This window comes from Biomphalaria glabrata, chromosome 2, assembly GCF_947242115.1.
Source record: "Biomphalaria glabrata chromosome 2, xgBioGlab47.1, whole genome shotgun sequence".
NCBI lineage: Eukaryota > Metazoa > Mollusca > Gastropoda > Planorbidae > Biomphalaria > Biomphalaria glabrata.
In genome coordinates this window covers 47,065,391-47,089,798 of record NC_074712.1, presented here as the reverse complement: position 1 = coordinate 47,089,798, position 24,408 = coordinate 47,065,391, and the positions used below count along the sequence as shown (strand labels likewise).

General features: G+C 38.8%; 1 protein-coding gene across 4 annotated transcripts in view; it reads right to left on the bottom strand.

The window, feature by feature from the left end:
* Nucleotides 1-1,393: 1,393 nt before the first annotated feature.
* LOC129924631 (uncharacterized) overlaps nucleotides 1,394-24,408 on the bottom strand; it is a 104,488-nt gene continuing 81,473 nt past the window's right edge. For 3 of the 4 annotated variants that reach the window (XM_056020918.1, XM_056020916.1, XM_056020917.1), the window contains 2 exons: nucleotides 22,036-22,197; nucleotides 1,394-1,600 (listed from right to left, as the gene is read on the bottom strand). In XM_056020918.1, coding sequence (XP_055876893.1) covers nucleotides 1,395-1,600; nucleotides 22,036-22,197 — 368 coding nt within the window. In that variant the 3' untranslated portion in view covers nucleotide 1,394. The remainder of the gene's footprint in view (nucleotides 1,601-22,035; nucleotides 22,198-24,408) is intronic. The other variant, XM_056020919.1, reaches the window with a different exon arrangement.

Genomic DNA, 24,408 nt, shown 5'->3' with positions numbered 1-24,408 from the left:
ACATCCCAAAAGTCGAATACATCCTAAAAGTCTGATTACATCCCAAAAGTCGAATACATTCTAAAAGTCTGAATACATCCTAAAGTCTGATTACATCCCAAAAGTCGAATACATCCTAAAGTCTGATTACATCCCAAAAGTCGAATACATCCTAAAAGTCTGAATACATCCTAAAAGTCGAATACATCCTAAAAGTCTGATTACATCCCAAAAGTCGAATACATTCTAAAAGTCTGAATACATCCTAAAAGTCTGATTACATCCCAAAAGTCGAATACATCCTAAAAGTCTGATTACATCCCAAAAGTCGAATACATCCTAAAAGTCTGATTACATCCCAAAAGTCGAATACATTCTAAAAGTCTGAATACATCCTAAAAGTCTGATTACATCCCAAAAGTCGAATACATCCTAAAAGTCTAAATACATCCTAAAAGTCTGATTACATCCCAAAAGTCGAATACATCCTAAAGTCTGAATACATCCTAAAAGTCTGAATACATCCTAAAAGTCTGATTACATCCCAAAAGTCGAATACATCCTAACAGTCTGATTACATCCCAAAAGTCGAATACATCCTAAAAGTCTGAATACATCCTAAAGTCTGATACATCCTAAAAGTCTGATTACATCCCAAAAGTCGAATACATCCTAAAAGTCTGATTACATCCCAAAAGTCGAATACATTCTAAAAGTCTGTATACATCCCAAAAAGTCGAATACATCCTAAAAGTCTGAATACATCCCAAAAAGTCCAAATACATTCCAAAGTCCGAATAGATTTGCACTGACGTTAAACTTGAGATCTTTGTGTGAATACGTACAATAGCTGCTGGTTCAAGACTATGCCTTTTATTAGTGTGGTTTTGAATATAAAATGAATGCTATTTTATTTTCATGTCATTTGTTGACGTATTTGCATTTTATTTCAACGCAATGAGGCAAGTTGTACAGGTGAAAGTTAGGTCCAAGGTTCCAGACCTGACGGTTAGAGCTTCTTGCACCTTTATGTCGTGCGTCCAGGCCAAAGATAGAATATAATTCCCCGAGCTAAAGGGCGGACGTCTACAGAAAAGGCGTAATGAGTCAGCATACATGAGGAATGAAAAAGAAATGAATCAATAGATGCGCGCTTATCTCCGTTGATAAATAAAACAACTGAATACATTGCAATTATTTACTTAACATAAGTGATAGTCTAATGCATCCGTAGTAAATATCAATTATAATTATATAGAAAAAACAAACAGTTGATTTTGAAATAGGCATTGCCTTTAGTAGAATGGGAGGTCGGGCAACATTTTGATGACGTGAGACACGTGCTTATGTTTCTCATTTATTTTTGCCTTTCTTAGGATGGCATCAGGGTTCTCCAAAAGTAGCTCCGGCCATAGTCAATGAGTGAATAATGCCAACATGAGCACCAGAGGCAGGAGTGGCGCACGTTGCCTGGCGGTGTTGCATCCGTCGTGGGCGCACGCCTCCAGGCATCCATAGATCATCTGCTCTGTAGCCCCGTCATACTGGTAACGGATGCCTCCGCAGTGGCTGCCCCAGTCTGAGTTACTGCAGTCCCGAACTGTAATCTTTGTGCCATCTTCTGAGGACAGAAAAAAAATGAAGTTGGCGTTAGAGAAGACAACACTAATTCTGATTCGCTTTATAAGAGACACAAATTCTGATTGGCTTTAGAAGAGACATAAATTCTGATTGCTTAGAAGAGACACAAATAAGGTTGGCTTTAGAAGAGACACAAATAAGGTTGGCTTTAGAAGAGACACAAATAGGATTGGCTTTAGAAGAGACACAAATAGGATTGGCTTTAGAAGAGACACAAATAGGATTGGCTTTAGAAGAGACACAAATAAGGTTGGCTTTAGAAGAGACACAAATAAGGTTGGCTTTAGAAGAGACACAAATAGGATTGGCTTTAGAAGAGACACAAATAGGATTGGCTTTAGAAGAGACACAAATAGGATTGGCTTTAGAAGAGACACAAATAAGGTTGGCTTTAGAAGAGACACAAATAGGATTGGCTTTAGAAGAGACACAAATAGGATTGGCTTTAGAAGAGACACAAATAGGATTGGCTTTAGAAGAGACACTAATAGGATTGGCTTTAGAAGAGACACAAATAGGATTGGCTTTAGAAGAGACACAAATAAGGTTGGCTTTAGAAGAGACACAAATAAGGTTGGCTTTAGAAGAGACACAAATAAGGTTGGCTTTAGAAGAGACACAAATAAGGTTGGCTTTAGAAGAGACACAAATAGGATTGGCTTTAGAAGAGACACAAATAGGATTGGCTTTAGAAGAGACACAAATAGGATTGGCTTTAGAAGAGACACAAATAAGGTTGGCTTTAGAAGAGACACAAATAGGATTGGCTTTAGAAGAGACACAAATAGGATTGGCTTTAGAAGAGACACAAATAGGATTGGCTTTAGAAGAGACACAAATAAGGTTGGCTTTAGAAGAGACACAAATAGGATTGGCTTTAGAAGAGACACAAATAGGATTGGCTTTAGAAGAGACACAAATAGGATTGGCTTTAGAAGAGACACTAATAAGGTTGGCTTTAGAAGAGACACAAATAGGATTGGCTTTAGAAGAGACACAAATAAGGTTGGCTTTAGAAGAGACACTAATAAGGTTGGCTTTAGAAGAGACACAAATAGGGTTGGCTTTAGAAGAGACACAAATAAGGTTGGCTTTAGAAGAGACACAAATAATGTTGGCTTTAGAAGAGACACAAATAAGGTTGGCTTTAGAAGAGACTGAGCGGTAAAGTGCATGGCTTCCAAACATGTATACGTATATGCTGTATGCGCGTTTATGCTTAGGGTTAGGGTTTGGAAAAAAATCGCCCCCCCCCCTCAAAAGTTCTGGATCCGCTAGTGGTGTGTATGTGTATAAATCTGACAAGTATCTCTGCCTGTTTTCAAAGTACACTTTTGGAATGTAAATAAGTGATATATTTTGAAGATATTTATTTTAGCTTATTATAAGTTTTGCTTTCTGTTTGCATATTTATATTTTAAGATATCTAAAGTGTTTCCTGCAAAATAACTGAAAAACAATAACATTAAAACAAACAAAACAAATATTGGCCCTATTCATATTTTACGATATCAAAAGTATTTCTTTCTAAATGACTGAAATATTTTTTTTCTACGCTATTTTGTCGGCACTTTTTTATCCGCTCTATTTTGTCGGCACTTTTTTATCGGCGCTATTTTGTCGGCACTTTTTTATCAGCACTATTTTGTCGGCGCTATTTTGTCGGCACTTTTTTATCAGCACTATTTTGTCGGCGCTATTTTGTCGGCACTATTTTGTCGGCACTATTTTGTCGGCGCTATTTTGTCGGCGCTATTTTATCGGCACTATTTTGTCAGCACTATTTTATCGGCGCTATTTTGTCGGCACTATTTTATCGGCGCTCTTTTGTCGGCACTATTTTATTGGCGCTCTTTTGTCGGCACTATTTTATCGGCACTATTTTGTCGGCACTATTTTATCGGCACTATTTTGTCGGCACTATTTTATCGGCGCTATTTTGTCGGGGTACCGTTTCTATCATCTTTTCGTATATCTAACACAGAAAATAAGAAACAAGTGTTGTTGTTTTTTGTCAGGACATTTACATCCTCCCTGATCACACTCACACTATGACCTACTCAAGCTAACGCGTGTCTTCTCTTGTGTAATCTAGTCCTCGACAGGTTCAGTACTAAGAACAAATGCGTAGGAAGTGGAGTGAAAAACAAAAAAAAATTTAAACAGCTGTTAAGTCCGATCTGCCCTAGCAAAAAATGGCTTCTTCTGTATCTGACTGGAAACTTGAGAACCACTGGATTAATTCTGCCATTAAGTGAGACTTGGTAGGGCCAGGGGAGTTCACTCGTGACTTCCCAATCGAAGCCATAAACGATTTTAAATCACCTGAAATGAAGTGGGAGGGTGTGGGGTTGGTATCAGGGAGTGCATTCAACAAAATGATACGCAAACTACTCTAACTACTTTCTGTCAAAGGGAGACAATAATAGAAATGTCTTTTTTTTTGACACACACATATGTCACTGTATGGTGAATACTTTTTTTTTGTACAAACACAAATACAAATAAAGTGTAGAAGAAAAAACAACAGTTTTAAGGGTTTTTTTTTTCAGTTGATTTATTAATACCAAAAAAAAAAATGATAGTAAATTATAGCAATCAGTACTGGGACAATGGGTCTATGGCAACTGCGCTTACCATATGTCAAGTTACAAAATAAAGAAACAGAATATAGAAGTATTAGTAAGTTACCACTGACAACCATAAATGATATATCATAGATTACACACGCTAACATGTACTACATTAGGAACCGGATTTGACAGATATGCAACCTAACGACCTCTATTCACCATAAATCGCAAATTCTATCGAACCTTCTATTTTATTTTATTATCTCCGGTACTTCCCCCAAAAAGCCGCAGTCTACATTCAATGCATTCCAAAAGTATCACGCCTATTCTGTATTTTGTAAGTAATTTTATTTTCTTTTTCCCTAAGTTTACTTTTTATTAATATGCCTGGCGTCACAATTATTCATTGTTCCAAACAAAGTATGAATTAATTTAAAAATAACCAATTGATTAATTAATTAGTGATAATTAATGTATTTTGATATTGATTTGATGTTGATTAAGGGAAATATATCTCACAGTACTGATAAATTGGGCTATAAACTTTAGTTCTTCCCCTTAGATAAGTTTTTATTTAAAGTTTTTTTTTTTGTTAAATTGTATTTCGAATCAATCAATGGCTTAAAGAAAACATCCCTCGTCTAAATGTTGACCAAAGAGGTCCAGACTAATGTAAACTTAAGTTAATCACTTTAATTGCAAGATTTGCTCCCTTTGACATTGTCAGCTTGTAAGAGGAACTTAGCTTGCTAGACAAAAAGGCGTTCCTCGACCCGTCCCTCATCTCGCAATGTTGAGATATCACGTGACTTAGCCAGGGATTGGGCCCTCATGAAATAGACAAGTTCAACACAGCTCTGGTTAGTTTATTCCTCCCCCCCCCCCCCCCATTTTTTTTCACTACTTAAAAGTGTTTTAAAACTATTCTGTGATTCTAGCAAGGCGGGAGGCACAAAAATGGGTGACAACCCGTAGTATCCCGAACCTCGACAATAGATTTGGAAAACAAAGATGTCGGGCAATAAGAGAGAGAGAGGGTCGAAGGAGGGAGTGCGTTGGAGAGAGAGAGAGAGAGAGCGTTTGAGAGGAAAGAGAGAACATTTGTTTGAGAAGAGAATGCAGAGAAAGAGTTTGTGAGGGGGAGAGTGCGCACGTAAGAGAGAGCGTTTGGGAGAAAGATTTCGTGTGAGAGATCGCATGTGTGTGTCTGTGAGGGAGAAAACGTTTATGAATGTGTGTGTGTAAGAGAGTTTGTTTAAGAGAGAATGTATTTAAAGAGAATGTGAGAGATTGCTTTGTGTTTTGTGAGAGAGAGAGAAAGAAAGAGAAAGAGAGAGAGAGAAAGAGAGAGCGTGCAGCGTTATTGAAAGTCAATCTGTGTGTGAGAGTGTGACAGCGTTTTTGTGAGAGAGACTGTGCTTGTGTGAGTATGAGGAACGAAAGACATGTGGGGGGGTGGGCGAGATAATCCTAATGGTTCTTTACATTAAAACGTGGCTGAGTGAAGGAACGCTAAACCTTCTCTAAAGGTCTCAGGTTCAAGTCCCCTCAGCTCATACAAAATAGAAAACGATTCGGTTTGTTGTGCAGGTGACGTCACACCTGGGTAAACCCGATTTACAAACAATCTACGAAAGCTCGAACATTCACAGTCTATAAAATGGCTATTCCTGAACAGAACAGTCCTACATGTTTCTCGAGTGTTAGGTTATTGAACTAAATGTCACACGAGCAGGCAACATAACGAGATACTAGACGACCCGGACTGTTTGTGTGTGTGTGTGTGTGTGTGTGTGTGTGTGTGGACTTATTTGTTCTTTTGATTAGTTCAATATACAAGACAAAACAACTCAGATTGGGCGGACGTATTCCCATCACGTGACAAGTGCGATGACAGTTCAGACGTCAACAAAAGTTGTCAAAGGTTTGTGGCGCAATGGATCGTCTTTTACGCCATGGGTTAAATAATATTTCTCTTTCTTTTTATTTTCGTTTCAAAAACTCTTTTCCTCATATCGTTCTTTATTTTCCCTTTTATCACACTTTTCTTTGTGTGTGTGTGTGTGTATATATATAGCTTTGATTTCACCCGGCTTTTTATTCATTCATCACTTGCATTGGATAGCTAGATAGACAGACAGTCAGAAAGACAGATAGATAGATAGATAGGTAGATAGATAGATAGAAACATAGATAGATAGATAGATAGATAGATAGATAGATAGATAGATAGATAGATACATACATACATACATACATACATACATACATACATACATACATAGATACATAGATACATAGATAGAAACATAGATAGACGGATAGACAGATAGACGGATAGACAGATAGATAGATATATAGATAGATAGATAGATAGATAGATAGATAGATAGATAGATAGATAGATAGATAGATAGTCTACTTTGTTTGATCATGTCGCTCAGATTTGATGAAAACTGGATATTCGACCTTACATTTGTAGAGACGCACTGTAGGTGACTAATAGTGAACGCATAATTGTGACGACATGAATCCAAAGCGAGACTGTAGCTTATAGATTAAACAGACAGTTGAGACTAGACATTCATATAGGTAACATCGTACATGCTAGTGACTGAGACTAGACTGCTCCCGTTATGAATTAAACAGTTAGACTTCTTCCTACGCCTGTTGGTTGTCCACTCTATTTGTGGAGGGATGTTATTTATCAAGTTAGACTTCTTCCTACGCCTGTTGGTTGTTCACTCTATTTGTGGAGGGATGTTATTTATCAAGTTAGACTTCTTCCTACGCCTGTTGGTTGTTCACTCTATTTGTGGAGGGATGTTATTTATCAAGTTAGACTTCTTCCTACGCCTGTTGGTTGTTCACTCTATTTGTGGAGGGATGTTATTTATCAAGTTAGACTTCTTCCTACGCCTGTTGGTTGTCCACTCTATTTGTGGAGGGATGTTATTTATCAAGTTAGACTTCTTCCTACGCCTGTTGGTTGTTCACTCTATTTGTGGAGGGATGTTATTTATCAAGTTAGACTTCTTCCTACGCCTGTTGGTTGTCCACTCTATTTGTGGAGGGATGTTATTTATCAAGTTAGACTTCTTCCTACGCCTGTTGATTGTCCACTCTGTGGAGGGATGTTATTTATCAAGTTAGACTTCTTCCTACGCCTGTTGGTTGTTCACTCTATTTGTGGAGGGATGTTATTTATCAAGTTAGACTTCTTCCTACGCCTGTTGGTTGTTCACTCTATTTGTGGAGGGATGTTATTTATCAAGTTAGACTTCTTCCTACGCCTGTTGGTTGTTCACTCTATTTGTGGAGGGATGTTATTTATCAAGTTAGACTTCTTCCTACGCCTGTTGGTTGTCCACTCTATTTGTGGAGGGATGTTATTTATCAAGTTAGACTTCTTCCTACGCCTGTTGGTTGTTCACTCTATTTGTGGAGGGATGTTATTTATCAAGTTAGACTTCTTCCTACGCCTGTTGGTTGTCCACTCTATTTGTGGAGGGATGTTATTTATCTGCATGTCTGTTGCTCCGAGCTCGCCAGTAATTTGACGCGTACAGAAACATGCAACCTACTTGCTGAACAGTACACTTTATACAGACGCAGGTTAGACATACATCTCTACTCTCTACACATTTGACACTTTACCACACTCAAAGAAAAGCCGAAATACGGACAAGGAATTAAGAGCAGTCTCAAGTAAAGCTGATACAATCTTAATCTAGGTTCCGAAACGTAAATCGCCTTTACGGAATGAAGATCGACCCAAGAGTTACTAGACAATGGAGTTTCATTCTGTGACGGAGGAGCTTCAGCCGCATTCCACTCTGTCACGAGTCTAGGAGGCCTGCCTAGATTCAGCCCCAGGCTAGTTAAAGTACTCATTGCCTAAGCAACGTCAAAATATCTATATATTTGCGAATCAACGTTTCGGCAGTACTCTATTTCTTCATTGTCCCTCTACGTATCAGTGTCTCGGCAGTACTCTATTTCTTCATTGTCCCGCTACGTATCAGTGTCTCGGCAGTACTCTATTTCTTCATTGTCCCGCTACGTATCAGTGTCTCGGCAGTACTCTATTTCTTCATTGTCCCGGGGCGATTCATTTCATGGTCGAGTCCATCACTTGAACAATGGAGCTAATAGCCAACACACAATGGCCAGATAGTGACGTGTTCATGTTCAATATGTTTCTCGATACTCCTGGCCTAATTCTCTTCCTTCCCACTGGCTGCGCACACTAATTAGGTCAAAGGTCATCTCGATAGATTGAACCGACTGCAATTATCTTTTGTAAAGAAGCCGGTGATGCAGCTAATCCGTTCAACAACAACAAAAAAAAAAACCAGAAAGAAACGAAGATAATAGAAGGGGATCAACAACAACGGATTGTTTTCCTTTCGTCTTATTACAAAATAATTTTGTGTGTGTGTTCGACTTTTTGCGCGGATGTTTAGGCTTGTTAACATGGTGTGTGTGTATATAAGTGTGCGTCAATGTTTGAATTTTAGTTTGTATTCTAAATATTCATTTTGTTTTTTCTAGTCGGGATGAGACATTCTGGAGCTAGAAACATGGTACATTATAGATTCATATCAATGATGAAGAAAAGAAAATAGGTTGTTACGAAATAATAACACATTCTCTTTAATTTCAATTGATCAAGATAATGTTGTTTTTGTAAGTTAACCATTACATGGTAATAAAATGACAACAACAACAACAAAAAATGCCAACCAAAAAAAACCCGACATTTTCTAAATTTCCTTGAAGTTTTAACATTTGTGAAAGATGTATAGAAAAGTTTATTGTTTTATTTTCACATTAGATTGTCTCATTAGATTGAACTCGACCACAACAAATCATTTCACACAGAAATCAAGATCACAGATTATATAAAACCCATACTTCAAAGAAATATCATTAACTCGTTTTTTCCCCTTTAAATCTGAAATAAAAGTAAAGATTTTTTATAGAAGTCCACGTAGGGCTCATTCTGTACCGGTTCTGTACTGTCCCTCTGTTTGTATATCACGCTTAGATCTCAAAAACTAAAATGCTTACTATCGGCCGGTGCAACGTTTCTCTTTGATCTTCTGAAAACAAACCTTTTTCTTGTAAAAATTAAAACAGTTTTGAAAATACATTTACACCAACAACACTCTCTATTTTGATTTTGTCATGGGACAGAGCAGGTCATGGGGCAGAGCAGGTCATGAAGAGGGCAGAGAAGAGTCATGGGACAGGGCTGAGCAGGTCATGAAGAAGAGCAGGTCATGAAAGGGGCAGAGAAGGTCATGGGACAGGGCAGAGCAGGTCATGAAGAAGAGCAGGTCATGAAGGGGGCAGAGAAGGTTATGGGGCAGAGCAGGTCATGAAGAAGAACAGGTCATGAAGGGGCAGAGAAGGTCATGGGGCAGAGCAGTTTATGAAGGGGGCAGAGAAGGTCATGGGACAGAGCAGGTCATGAAGAAGAGCAGGTCATGAAGAGGCAGAGAAGGTCATGGGCCAGAGCAGGTCATGGGACAGAGCAGGTCATGAAGAAAAGCAGGTCATGAAGAAGAGTAGGTCATGAAAGGGGGGCAGAGAAGGTCATGGGGCAGAGCAGGTCATGGGACAGAGCAGGTCATGAAGAAAAGCAGGTCATGAAGAAAAGCAGGTCATGAAGAAGAGCAGGTCATGAAGGGGGGCAGAGAAGGTCATGAAGCAGAGTACGCTTGTTTATACAACATTGTAAGTTTGATAAAGTTTTCACTTCCAAGTTCTCCTCTGTTCAACACTTCGTCTCTGTGAGTTCTGGTGATTTACTGACATTTATTCTTGGGTTTAAATACCTATTCTTTTCCACTTTTGATCATCTAGAATATTTGACAATATCAACAAAGGTATCAGAGATATAACACGGTTTCAACTATTATTTTGGTCACTTGTATTCATGGGCGTAGCCGGGGGGGGGGGGTGTTACGTTTCTATTTTCTCCATTTTCTTTTCTCCTCTCCGTTCAACACGCATTCGCACCATTTCACATTTACATTAACATGCGCACGTAACACCCCCCCCCCCTGTTTAACAAGTTCGATGTACATCGAACGTCCAAAATATAAATTGTCGAACTTCCAAAATATAAATTGTCACATATCTTATCAGCCTATTCCAAGTTAAAACTACTTTAAATTCTCTGTAACATAGAGAACCATAATGTACTACAAAACAAAATCATACACAATGACATATTAATACCAATACAATTCTAACATTAGATTTAACATATAGCATTTATATTCACCCATTGTGACAGTAACAATCACAATACTAATTGTTATTATGAACAATTGACACATATATATATCTATGCATATCTCTATGTAATCATGCAGATTTCGTTAATACCACTCCCCGCCTATAATTCAATTTAAATCTATATTTGTTCACTAATCATTGTTGTGTATACTCCCAATTGGACAATCCTCTGTGAAATATCTACTACACTCCGTGCCAGAATTTACAATTGTAAACAATAAAATAGATTAATTCTTAACAGCATGTAAGTAATCATTATATACCCTACACAATCTCACCAACCTAAGTACATCGTGATAATGTATCTGCCACAACATTTTCTTTCCCTGGTATTGTCTTGATCTCAAATTTATAGTCCATCAGTTGTAATGCCCACCTAGCAATTCTATTATTACCACATTTATTTAAATTAATAAATGCCAACGGAGCATGATCAGTCCATAATTGGAATTTAGCCCCCATCAGATAAAAACTTAGCTTTGTTATGCACCACACAATTGCCAGCCCCTCTTTTTCAATAGTTGCATAGTTTAACTCTGCAAGGGTTAGTTTCCTGCTTACATAAAAAACAGGGTGTGCAATTCCACTATACTCTTGCATCAAACAGCCCCCTATAGCTATGGATGAAGCATCCGTTGCCAAAATAAATTCTCTAGTACTATCGGGCAATTTTAATATTGGGTTTTCAGAAAACACCCTCTTAATCTTGTCTAGCGATCTTTGACATTGTTCAGACCAAACTATAATGTTAGATTTCCCTTTCTTGGTAAGATTTGTAAGAGGTTCAATCATTTCTGCAAATTTTGGAACAAATTTTCTATAAAAATTGCATAGACCTAAAAGGCTTCTAATTTGTTTTTTTGTTTTTGGTACACTAATATCCATTATTTTTGCAACTGTTTCTTCCAGTGGTGTAATTGATTCATTTTTTATCTTGTATCCCAAAAAAGGAATTTCACTAAGTCCAATTTTTATTTTTGTTGGTTTCAATGTCAAATTGTTTCCCTTGATAATAGCAAATATCTCTCTTAGACTCTGTAAGTGTTCGTTCCAGTCCTCACTGAAGATGCAGATATCATCTAAATAGCAAATAGTGTCTCTTCTGTGGCCCAGTATCTTTGCCATCATCCTGTTAAAAGTGGCTGGGGCATTTACTAAGCCAAAACTCATCACATTCCACTGATAAACTCCGAATGGTGTCTTAAATGCGGATAGTGGTCTAGCTTCTTCCTTTAGAGGTACTTGCCAGTATCCTCTAGAAAGGTCCAACGTGGTGAAAATTTTCGCTTTTTTCAATTTAGTAAACATTTCCTCTGCCTGTGGCATTGGGAATGGGTCAAATTCTGTAACTTTATTTAGTTGGCGGTAATCTACACACAGTCTAATGTTACCACATTTTTTTTAACCAGTACAACTGGTGCAGCACATGACGAATTAGATGGTTCTATCACTCCCAATTGAAGTAGTTCATCTATTTCTTTCTGTAATGCTTCTCTGTGATGCAATGGTACAGCATATTGAGGTAGTTTATTTGGAACTCTGCCTGTTAATTTGATATCATGTTCTATGATATTCGTTTTTCCTGGTAAATCTGTAAAAATATTCTTAAAATCTTCTAATAATGTTGTTACTTCCTTAGCTCTGTCTGACGAGATTCCCTTCACTTCCACATCTTTCCATGTTTGACTGGCATCGGTTGAAATTGTTTCTATGTGTCCCAATCTTTCTTCTGTCTCAATGTCTACACTCACGGATGTACCCATGACCAATGGGTCTTCTTTACTGCTTTTTTCACTTTTTTGTTTCGACCTAAATTCTTTTAGCATATCCACATGAAATATTTTCAGCCTTGAATCAATATTAATTTCATAATCCACATCACTAATTTTCCTTGTTACCTTATAAGGACCCAACCATTTCGTGAATAGTACATTCTCCTTATCCTTTAGTAATACCAAAACATCTTGACCTACTTCTAGTTTGGTCAATTTCCTGTGTTCATTCACCCTAGACTGTGTTAGTTCATTTTTATCAAGCACATGTTTGCTCGCTTCCTCACAAGCCTTTATTACTTTATTTCTAGTTTCTGTCACTATATCGTAACTTTCTTTATTTCCAACATGTTCTTGTGGGAGTATTAGTTCTTTTAGGATTGCCATTGGGCCTCTTGGATTTCCTCCATAAATCATCTGAAATGGCGAATACCCCGTGGTTTCGTTACGGCTCTCTCTGTATGCGAAAAGGATTGAGGGTAATGCCACATCCCATTCTTTGGGATTGTCATCTGCTACTTTCGACAACGCTTTCTTTAACGTACAGTTAAAACGTTCACAAATACCGTTGCTCTGCGGGTGGTACGGGGCTGTAAACCGTTGCCGAATTCCAAACATTTTCAAAAATGTTGTCGTTAGTTGGCAGTGGAACTGTGTGCCCCTATCTGACAGTACCTCTTCAGGAAATCCAAACCGTGTAAATAATGTATATAACGCTTGAACTATATCACTGGCTTCAATTCTTTTTAGTGGGATCGCTTCTGGCCATCTTGAGCAAACGTCTATTACAGTTAGAATATATCGATGACCCCTATTTGATATCACCGGCATGGGTCCAATCAAATCAATCGCAATCTTCCTAAATGGCCTTTCTGGTATATCTACCTTTTGTAATAGAGCTCTGATTTTTTTAGTGCCTTTCATTTGACAAACTTTGCACGACAACACATAATTTTTGATGTCCTTGCTAATAGATGGCCAATAAAAGTCCCTAAATATTCTTTGTTTTGTTTTGTGAATTCCCATGTGGCCTGCATATGCTTCATCATGCCCATTCTTCAATATAACATTTCTAAATTCAGCTGGTACAACAACCTGTATAATTTTTCTTCCTTGTGACTCAATTTCTCTTACCAAAATTCCTCTTTCTATATAAAATCTTCCTCCTCTACCTCCTTTCTGGGCCAACTGACGCATCTCTGGGTCATTTTTTTGTTCTGTAATAAACCTTTCTTTGTTGAATACTACATCATTAAGTTCTAATGTTTCTGAGTTTCCTATTAATCCTTCTTTTTTTTTTTTCTTATCTGGTAACTGAAATAATTTTTCCAGATCTCCTGCATCCAGGTCCTTACATTTGGATCGAGTAATACTCATTCCGAAACACTTCTTCCAATTTCCCATATCCTTTTCATTGCAATTCTTTATACCTGGAATATTTCCAATAATCAAATCAATATGAGCATGGTCTATTACACATGCATCCACAATTCCAGTAAAATATGGTGTATCAATTTTAATTCTAGCAACTGGTAATTGTACAGTCTTCCCATCAAACATCACACAATTCCTGGTTTTGCCGGTATATTCTTGTTCTTCTACTAATTTCTTATTAATACCCACAATTGTACTGCCTGAATCTCGTATCGTCCTTGCTATTTTGTTTCCCACGAAAGTCTCAAAATACTCAAGGCTTCCTGCACATGTTAACATTGAAAGGCTTTGATCTCTTCTATCTCTCACTCCGCCGTATCTTCCCTGTACATTTCTTTGGTATCGCCCTCGGTTACTATAAAAATGTCCTTGTCTACTACCCATTTGGTTCCTTCCTTGTCCTCTAAATCTATTTTGTTCATCATATCTAAATCGTCTTCCATTGTTGATGTAGTTGTCTCGTGTATCTCTTGTTCTGTTAAATGCAACTATTTCTTCTATGTCACTGCCTCTGGATAGTTTCTTATCGAGATGTGCCACTTTATAAGCCCTTATCAGTCTCACTATGTCTTCTATGGCTTTTGGTTTCCTCTCCAACAAAAATATTTTTAATTCCTCCTGACACTCATAAATTGCTTTGTCTATCATTAGAAATGTCTTTAAACCGTCAAAGGTCTTTTCTATTTTAGCGGTTTCAGTCCAATTTTCAAAACTACTGGTCATTCTGTCCAGGAATGTCTGTGGGTCATCATTTGTTTCTATCGCACAGTTAACAAATTGTTCACGGTAGTACGCCTCTGTTTTTCCGTACGTTCGTAGTAATTGTTCTTTCACCACGCTATAGCTGCTCTGGTTCATGCATATCTTCGATGGAACCTCTGCTACGAATGACTTCGATAATAAGAATGACCATTTGTCTTCGGGGTATTCCAGTTCCCTCATTTCAATTTCAAATTTCTTCAAAAAAATGTCTATGTCCATTTTAGCTTCTTCGAATATTGCACCTTTATACTTTGCTAGTTTGTTCCCTGTAGTTTCCCCTTTTCTTTTATCACTCTCTTTTTCTTGGGTTGTTTTTAACTTTTTCTCGGCCGTCTCTTTTTCGAACGCCAATCTCTCTCTTTCAATGGCAACTAATTCGTTTTTCTTTTCCCTTTCAATGGCTATCTTTTCTCTTTCTCTTTTGTCCTCCTTGTCTAATCTTTCCTTTTCTTTTTCTCTTTCTCTTTTGTCCTCCATGTCTAATCTCTCCTTTTCTTTTTCTCTTTCCATTGCTAATCTCTCCTTTTCTTTTTCTCTTTCCATTGCTAATCTCTCCTTTTCTTTTTCTCTTTCCATTGCTAATCTCTCCCTCTCCATCAACCTTTCTTGTACGTATTTTCTTAGTTCTGCCCCTTCAAGCTCTAACAACCTTCCCTCTTCTTTCAACGCTGCTACCTCAGCCTTGTCCGCCATTTTCTATTACTATTAATCAAATTGAATAGTATCCTATCACTAGATCTAGACTATATAATATGATATCTCTACTATCTGTTGACAGGAGATCAACTGTGTATAAAGGACTACGTAGGTTTTACCTTTACGTTGGGCGCCACTTGTTACGTTCCTTTCTAGAATGAGACTCTTTAAACAGTACATTAACACTAAAACAACAACGTCATCGCTTAGAACTCATTTTAATTCTCATGAACACTAGAACACTATTTCGTTTCTATTTTCTCCATTTTCTTTTCTCCTCTCCGTTCAACACGCATTCGCACCATTTCACATTTACATTAACATGCGCACGTAACAGGGGGGTTTAAAACCCCCTACCAGGGGGGTTCGTTTTTAAAAACCCCTACCAGGGGGGTTTGAGTTTAAAACCCCTACCAGAGGGGTTCAAGTTTAAAAACCCCTACCAGGGAATTTGAGTTTAAAACCCCCCTACCTGGGGTTTTTGCAGTTAACTCGCCCTCTTCTATAAAACAAAACAAAAAAAAATGCATACGAAAATTCCCTAATTCCAAGAGCACAGTTAAGGAAGATTTTGATTTTAAAACCCCTCTAAAATTTACGATAAACCCCCTCTTCAACATAAAAAAAAGCTAATTACGCACTCAAAATGTTATGAGCGTAGCTAAATGGGTTTCGACTCAGTTTTAAGTTTAAATCCCATTTCAGCGGGGTTTGAAGGTAAAAAATACCTCTTTAATAATAAAAACAAAGCAAATTATACACTCAAAATGTTATGAGTGTAGTCAAAGGGGTTTTGAGTTTAAACTCACCACCAGTGGAGTTTGAAGCTAAAAAGTACCTCTTTAATATAAATAAAAGCAAATTACTCAATCTAAAATCTATGAGCGTAGCCAAAGGGGTTTTGAGTTTAAACCCCCCGCCAGGGGGGTTTGAGGCTAAAAAATACATCGTCAGTGTAAGAAAAAAAGCAAATTACGCACTCAAAATGCTAAGAGCGTTGCCAAAAGGAGTTTTGAGTTTAAACCCCCATTCAGAGGGGTTTGATGCTAAAAATACCTCTTCAATATAAAAAAAAGCAAATTACACACTAAAATTATTTGAGCGTAGCCATGCCAATTGGGGGTTTTGAGTTTAAACCCCTCTTCTACAGATGGCTTTTTTTTTAAAGTTTAAAACCCCTCCAGATGGTTTTGAGTTTAAGATCCCCCGACAGAGCATTTTGAGATGGAAAACCCCCAACAGATGATTTTGACGATAAAACTTCCCTTTTCGATATAAAATGTAAAGCAAACTACAGTCACTTAATTCCAAGAGCGTATTCAAGAGAGGTTACACATTTTTACCAGTGGCAGGGCTCCATTAATAAACTGCAGTGAATAGTCATCTGCCGAAATTGAAAAACACTAAATGTGGCTCAACAAAGATGGCTAAGACAGATTTTAGGAGTCAGTTATAGAGATCGGGTCTAATATAAGGAAATCCTATGCCGAACTGGGAGTCGACCCCTTAGTACGATTGTGAGAGAGCGACGCATGAGGTTTGCGGGACATGTTCTCCGACAAAATGAATTACGCATAAGAAGAGTTGCAATGATATCCTAGTACAACTTGACGCCACTCATTCATGGGGGTCCTCATGGCAGGTGGGAAGAGGCTTTAGACATTACCAGTGACAGATTTTTATGGAAACAGCTTGACGGCAAATGCGCCGAACGGCGCGGGAGAGTCTAAGTCAGTAAGAATAGCACATTAGGTTTTTGAAATAAAACTTTTTAATAGCAGGAAAATGCACTGTAGATACCTCAGAAAATGCATTTTGTTGGCTTTCAAAACCAGAAATAGTGCTTGGCGGCGGGGCTTCACCCTGCGCTGGGGGAGCTCCTAGCGCTCCCCCAGACCCCCTTGCTAGTAATGTCGGGGAGTCTACAATTTTATGGAAACAGCTTGACGGCAAATGCGCCGAACGGCGCGTGAGGATATAAGTCAATAAGAACAGCACATTACGTTTTTGAAATAGAACTTTTTAATAGCAGGAAAATGCACTGTAGATACCTCAGAATATGCATTTTATTGGCTTTCAATATCAGAAAGTGTTTGGCGACGGGGCTTCGCCCAGCGCTGGGGGAGCTCCTAGCACCCTCCCATACCCCATTGCTAGAAATGGCGGGGAATCTACAATTTTCCCACTAACTCATGGAAGAACCTATTCTAGGGCACAATAAACGTCTACCGAAAGAATGAAGGGTCAGAATGTAATAAAGATTATGTACACACACACACACACATAAATACATATAAAAAAATATTTCGCGGGGTGGGGGGGGGAGGGGTCGGGGTATGGAGAAAAAAAATCCCCCCCAATCCCCCCCCCCCGAAAAAAAATCCTGGCTACGCCCATGCTTGTATTGATCTTTGTGAAATCAATCCTTGGAAATGTCCTCATCCTTTTGTTCAGTGTGGAAGCAAATAGAACAAACAGTTGCAGTTTATTCTTCTAGTCTCTAAACATTTCTACAAGACTTTTGTTTTTTACACCAATGTGAAATAAAAGATCTTCAATAGGTTACATAAAGGGGAAAGTAAAAATCTGAACCACGTGACAGGAAATCTAATATGGCACGTAAAATATGATTAGATTAAACATAAACCTTACACACTGTATGTTTTGCCTGCACGTGTGTATGTGTTTGTCTGGCTTTAATCAATGCGTAAGTCAGACAGGGGGGAACAACTCTGAATGAAAAGCACTTGAATAGAGACGGGAAGTGAAAAGAAATCATTTCTTTAAGTCGGCCACAAGGTTATGTCCCCTTGATGAATCGATGGACGTAGAAAGACTAGGTAAATGGCCCTCAAATAGTTGCTGTGCCGTGTCCTGGAGGGTTGACCTTTCGCAATGGGTGCCATTTTAAATGCAATCGGGCGCCTCTCTAATAATTCTTTGTACGCCTGAACTACACGCGATAACATGGAAGTCATTTGGACGTCTTTTTGCATTATAATATTCAATTAAAATTTATGGGCACTATTACACTTGGCCTGTCTTGTGTGTGTGTGTTTCAATTGGTATTTTCATGATTTATTCAAAGTGTGTATCAACCCTGCAGTCTCTCGCTTCAATCGAAGAAGGCATACAAGTCAAATCTTCAGACTTAATCGCCGACCACCTTTACAGAGTCATACTGACTTTCTTGCTGCATTGACCTCCTTGTAGAGGGTAAAAAAAAAAAAGTCGAACTTAAGCCATTGTTGACTCTAGACTCTAGACCAAAGGTTCTACCTAGAGGCCAGGAATGAGAGACTGACTCTAGACCAAAGGTTCTACCTAGAGGCCAGGAATGAGAGACTGACTCTAGACCAAAGGTTCTACCTAGAGGCCAGGAATGAGAGACTGACTCTAGACCAAAGGTTCTACCTAGAGGCCAGGAATGAGAGACTGACTCTAGACCAAAGGTTCTACCTAGAGGCCAGGAATGAGAGACTGACTCTAGACCAAAGGTTCTACCTAGAGGCCAGGAATGAGACACTGACTCTAGACCAAAGGTTCTACCTAGAGGCCAGGAATGAGAGACTGACTCTAGACCAAAGGTTCTACCTAGAGGCCAGGAATGAGAGACTGACTCTAGACCAAAGGTTCTACCTAGAGGCCAGAAATGAGAGACTGGCTCTAGACCAAAGGTTCTACCTAGAGGCCAGGAATGAGAGACTGACTCTAGACCAAAGGTTCTACCTAGAGGCCAGGAATGAGAGACTGACTCTAGACCAAAGGTTCTACCTAGAGGCCAGGAATGAGAGACTGGCTCTAGACCAAAGGTTCTACCTAGAGGCCAGGAATGAGAGACTGACTCTAGACCAAAGGTTCTACCTAGAGGCCAGGAATGAGAGACTGACTCTAGACCAAAGGTTCTACCTAGAGGCCAGGAATGAGACACTGACTCTAGACCAAAGGTTCTACCTAGAGGCCAGGAATGAGAGACTGACTCTAGACCAAAGGTTCTACCTAGAGGCCAGGAATGAGACACTGACTCTAGACCAAAGGTTCTACCTAGAGGCCAGGAATGAGAGACTGACTCTAGACCAAAGGTTCTACCTAGAGGCCAGGAATGAGAGACTGACTCTAGACCAAAGGTTCTACCTAGAGGCCAGGAATGAGAGACTGACTCTAGACCAAAGGTTCTACCTAGAGGCCAGGAATGAGAGACTGACTCTAGACCAAAGGTTCTACCTAGAGGCCAGGAATGAGAGACTGACTCTAGACCAAAGGTTCTACCTAGAGGCCAGGAATGAGAGACTGACTCTAGACCAAAGGTTCTACCTAGAGGCCAGGAATGAGAGACTGACTCTAGACCAAAGGTTCTACCTAGAGGCCAGGAATGAGAGACTGACTCTAGACCAAAGGTTCTACCTAGAGGCCAGGAATGAGAGACTGACTCTAGACCAAAGGTTCTACCTAGAGGCCAGGAATGAGAGACTGACTCTAGACCAAAGGTTCTACCTAGAGGCCAGGAATGAGAGACTGACTCTAGACCAAAGGTTCTACCTAGAGGCCAGGAATGAGAGACTGACTCTAGACCAAAGGTTCTACCTAGAGGCCAGGAATGAGAGACTGGCTCTTCATTGATCACGTGTTTTTGGGGTTCCCCATCAACTAAATTATCATTTGATCACATCCGTTTATTTTTGAGTATCGACTTCATGAGGCCGAACTTTGCGTATTCCTACACTGTACTGCCATCAACACGCGAGAGGACCGCAACAGCAGCGCGCAACTGCCGTGTTGAACATTGTGGGTGAGCATTTTTCTATTCTCTCCTCGTGCCAGTCGGTGCTGCACAGTCTACTAAAACACACAATCAAAGCCCACTGATGGCAGTGTTCCTTCCCCTGTACGACAGACTATCTCCTTAAATTGACTTTTCAACTAGGGTTATTATTATAGCTTTTTTTATATAGCGCTACTTTCATGGTTATAGCATGCTCAGAGCGCTTTGGTCCAATCTCATTTGTGGACCAGTGGGGGGAGGGGGTATCTAGGAGTTGGTTTTCCGTGCTGCCTTTAGGCAGCTCAGTAAACACAACTCTGCCCGAGTCGGGTGTCGAACCTCGAGCCCCCTTCTAGGTAGCCAAGCCAAGCCAAGTTCAAGCGCACAGAATTTAAGTCACTGGTTAATATGCATGACTAAATGCATGACGCGTAGGACATAATCATCTTCTTTTTTGAAGTAAGATATAGACTACAAGATAAAGTGTACAGCTCAACTTGAGGTAAGATATAAACTACAAGATAAAGTGTACAGCTCAACTTGAAGTAAGATATAGACTACAAGATAAAGTGTACATCTCAACTTGAAGTAAGATATAGACTACAAGATAAAGTGTACAGCTCAACTTGAAGAGGTATAGGCTACAAGATAAAGTGTACAGCTCAACTTGAAGTAAGATATAGACTAGAAGATAAAGTGTACAGCTCAACTTGAAGTAAGATATAGACTACAAGATAAATTGTTCAGCTAAACTTGAAGAGATATAGACTACAAGATAAAGTGTACAGCTAAACTTGAAGAGATATAGACTACAAGATAAAGTGTACAGCTCAACTTGAAGTAAGATATAGACTAGAAGATAAAGTGTACAGCTCAACTTGAAGTAAGATATAGACTACTAGATAAAGTGTACAGCTAAACTTGAAGAGATAAAGACTACAAGATAAAGTGTACAGCTCAACTTGAAGTAAGATATAGACTACAAGATAAAGTGTACAGCTCAACTTGAAGTAAGATATAGACTAGAAGATAAAGTGTACAGCTCAACTTGAAGTAAGATATAGACTACAAGATAAAGTGTACAGCTAAACTTGAAGAGATATAGACTACAAGATAAAGTGTACAGCTAAACTTGAAGAGATATAGACTACAAGATAAAGTGTACAGCTCAACTTGAAGTAAGATATAGACTAGAAGATAAAGTGTACAGTTCAACTTGAAGTAAGATATAGACTACAAGATAAAGTGTACAGCTAAACTTGAAGTAAGATATAGACTACAAGATAAAGTGTACAGCTCAACTTGAAGTAAGATATAGACTACAAGATAAAGTGTACAGCTCAACTTGAAGTAAGATATAGACTACAAGATAAAGTGTACAGCTCAACTTGAAGTAAGATATAGACTACAAGATAAAGTGTACAGCTCAACTTGAAGTAAGATATAGACTACAAGATAAAGTGTACAGCTCAACTTGAAGAGGTATAGACTACAAGATAAAGTGTACAGCTAAACTTGAAGTAAGATATAGACTACAAGATAAAGTGTACAGCTCAACTTGAAGTAAGATATAGACTACAAGATAAAGTGTACATCTCAACTTGAAGTAAGATATAGACTACAAGATAAAGTGTACAGCTCAACTTGAAGAGGTATAGGCTACAAGATAAAGTGTACAGCTCAACTTGAAGTAAGATATAGACTACAAGATAAAGTGTACAGCTCAACTTGAAGTAAGATATAGACTACAAGATAAAGTGTACAGCTCAACTTGAAGTAAGATATAGACTACAAGATAAAGTGTACAGCTCAACTTGAAGTAAGATATAGACTACAAGATAAAGTGTACAGCTCAACTTGAAGCGAGACCAGTCGTTATAAAAGGCCTCACCACTGACCTGCTTACGTCATAATCTTTGGGCAGGTTGTGACGTTGCAGGTCAGTGTTGAGGTCATCTATAACGTCTGGTCTAACTTGAGGAGTGGCCGCTAATGAAAAGTCTTATTTGATCATGAAAGTAATTAAAACAACCACAGCCACTTGTATGATGTTGAACACAGTACATCATGAGGTGACAACATGACCTTGACAAAAAAAAACGCTTACCCCTTTCACCTTTGAACTTGATGCAGTGTGTGCCCTTGAAGTAGCCGTACTGACAACTCCGCTGTATAAAGTGCACGGTGCTCATCCCAATGTCAAACTTGTCCTCACACTCCTCTGTTGCCCCATCAATGGATGTACATTTGTAGCAGTCGATGGCCTCAACTGGAAACGTCAAGGTGAACAAATGGTAGTCGTTGGTGGTCAAGATATTAAATGACGGAATGGTTGATGATGTCACGGGACAGCGATGTCATAGGACAATGATGGGATAAAACATCTGGTGAAAGGACGGTGATGTCATATGACAATGATTTGAGAGGACAATGATTTCAGAAGACAGTGATTTGATAGGACAATGATTTTAAAGGACAGTGATTTTAAAGGACAAAGATTTGAGAGGACAGTGACGTGATGTGATAGTCAAAGATGTGATAAGGCAATAGTGCGGTAGGACAATTATTTGATAAGGCGTTGATATGATTAGACATTTAATTCTGAACTGGACATTTTATGAGGTCACTCGACGCTTTGTGATGTGACTGGACTATGTGTGAATGACGTCACTTAACTTTGAATGTAGGGATATACCATGTTAGCATTGATAAGCCATTTCCGGATTTGAAATAACTAATGACATATTGTGTTGTTTTGTGCATTTATTTATGCAAGTGTTTTATTAAACATACGCAGCCTATTATAATACCCGAAATAGCTGCAGATTATTATTTTGATTTGTTTCATTTTTTAAATACTAAAGTGCCCGTATCCAGTAAGTAGCCCCCCCCCCCCTCTTTCTTCTGATATACCATCACTAGCCATCGTTGGAAACAGGAGCTGGTAAAGGTCCATAATCCTGATAGAAGGTCATAATGAGGCGCGATCGTAAACCCTCTTGTGGGTTTCGGTGTATTATTTTAACTTGGTTACAAGACCACCCGAGGCGGATTTACTGACATAGAGATCTAGGACGCATACCAAATGGGTTTGTTTTATCCTAGCTGAGTTGCCCTGTGGCGTTCACATTTGTAGTGGGTGGGAAGGGGGGGGGGAGTTAATAGTCTTCGTTGGGTCAGATCGGAGAGATCGCGGTCAGTGCTGTTCTGTTCTTATTACAGTTACAGAGTCCGTCAGTCAATGGGAATTGTTTTGTCTCCAAGGAAATGTACTTTATGTGTGTCAAAGTAGTTGGACTTATAGGTGAACAACATTGAATTTGATCAAACAACATCTATTCGTTTTAGTATAAGCCTCTCTCTCCTCAGGTCCGCCCATCGGTCCAGCGTCCGCATTTGCAGCTATGAAAGGTTTCTTACTTACTTTATAATATTTTCTTTTTAATACGGTTGTGACAATGCTATTTTATTTCATTAATATTCAAATATCCTTTAGGACAGGTGATGTAAAGGCCATCTGTTTCTGTGGCCTACAGTAAACGAGAATGTCATGTAGCCATCACAACTACTAACCGGCTTTACTTTCCATGTGCATGGTTTTGAATTATAAATTTAGTGAATTTAAGTGAATATATGTAAATATTTTTGTGAAAACAATGTATTTATTGGTATAATTGTATTAAAATTGTTCCATTCATGACCAGAAATAAATTATTAGTCTCTTTACAATGAGAAATGATAGAGCAGGCATATACAAACAAGGTGAAATGAATCTAACCTTGTCTTCAGGAACTTATTTGGTTACTTAATCATTTTCTATTATGCACAACTCTGCAACTCGAACCAGAAACAGTTCGACCAAATGCGTACTTGAGGGCTTGGGAGTAGCTTCAAACCAAACAGCTCGACCAAATGCGTACTTGAGGGCTTGGGAGTAGCTTCAAACCAAACAGCTCGACCAAATGCGTACTTGAGTGCTTGGGAGTAGCTTCAAACCAATCCTATGGAGCCACGTCCTACAGATCCACTTAGTACAAAGTCATTGGTTTCCATTGGAAAGTCCATCAGGTCTATAGAAGTTCAGGTCTATAGAAGTTATATCAGACTCACCTGTCTTTGTGTGAGTGTTTCTGTTGCCTAGCTGTATAAAATAAAGACCAATCCTTTTTTCGTTAAGCCAATTTGAAACCATCTTAGGTTCTGGTCTCTTCCATATTGAAACGAAACTCTAAACCCTTGCAACACTACCGATTGATTGTCAAAAGAGTTGAGCGGAAAGCTCTTCGAACTCTAGGTGTGTAAGCCTGCTTGAACAAACCGTTCTGTCTGGAAGAGATCCAAGTCAATGCCTATGTAAGACATTGCTATTTCCGATATATCCGGCACTCCGGGCGCATGGAGTAGAATGCATGGCCGAAGGTCGAGTACACCGGAATCCCCCGCCATTTTCCTATGTTGTGCCAAGCTAAACCTGCAGGAC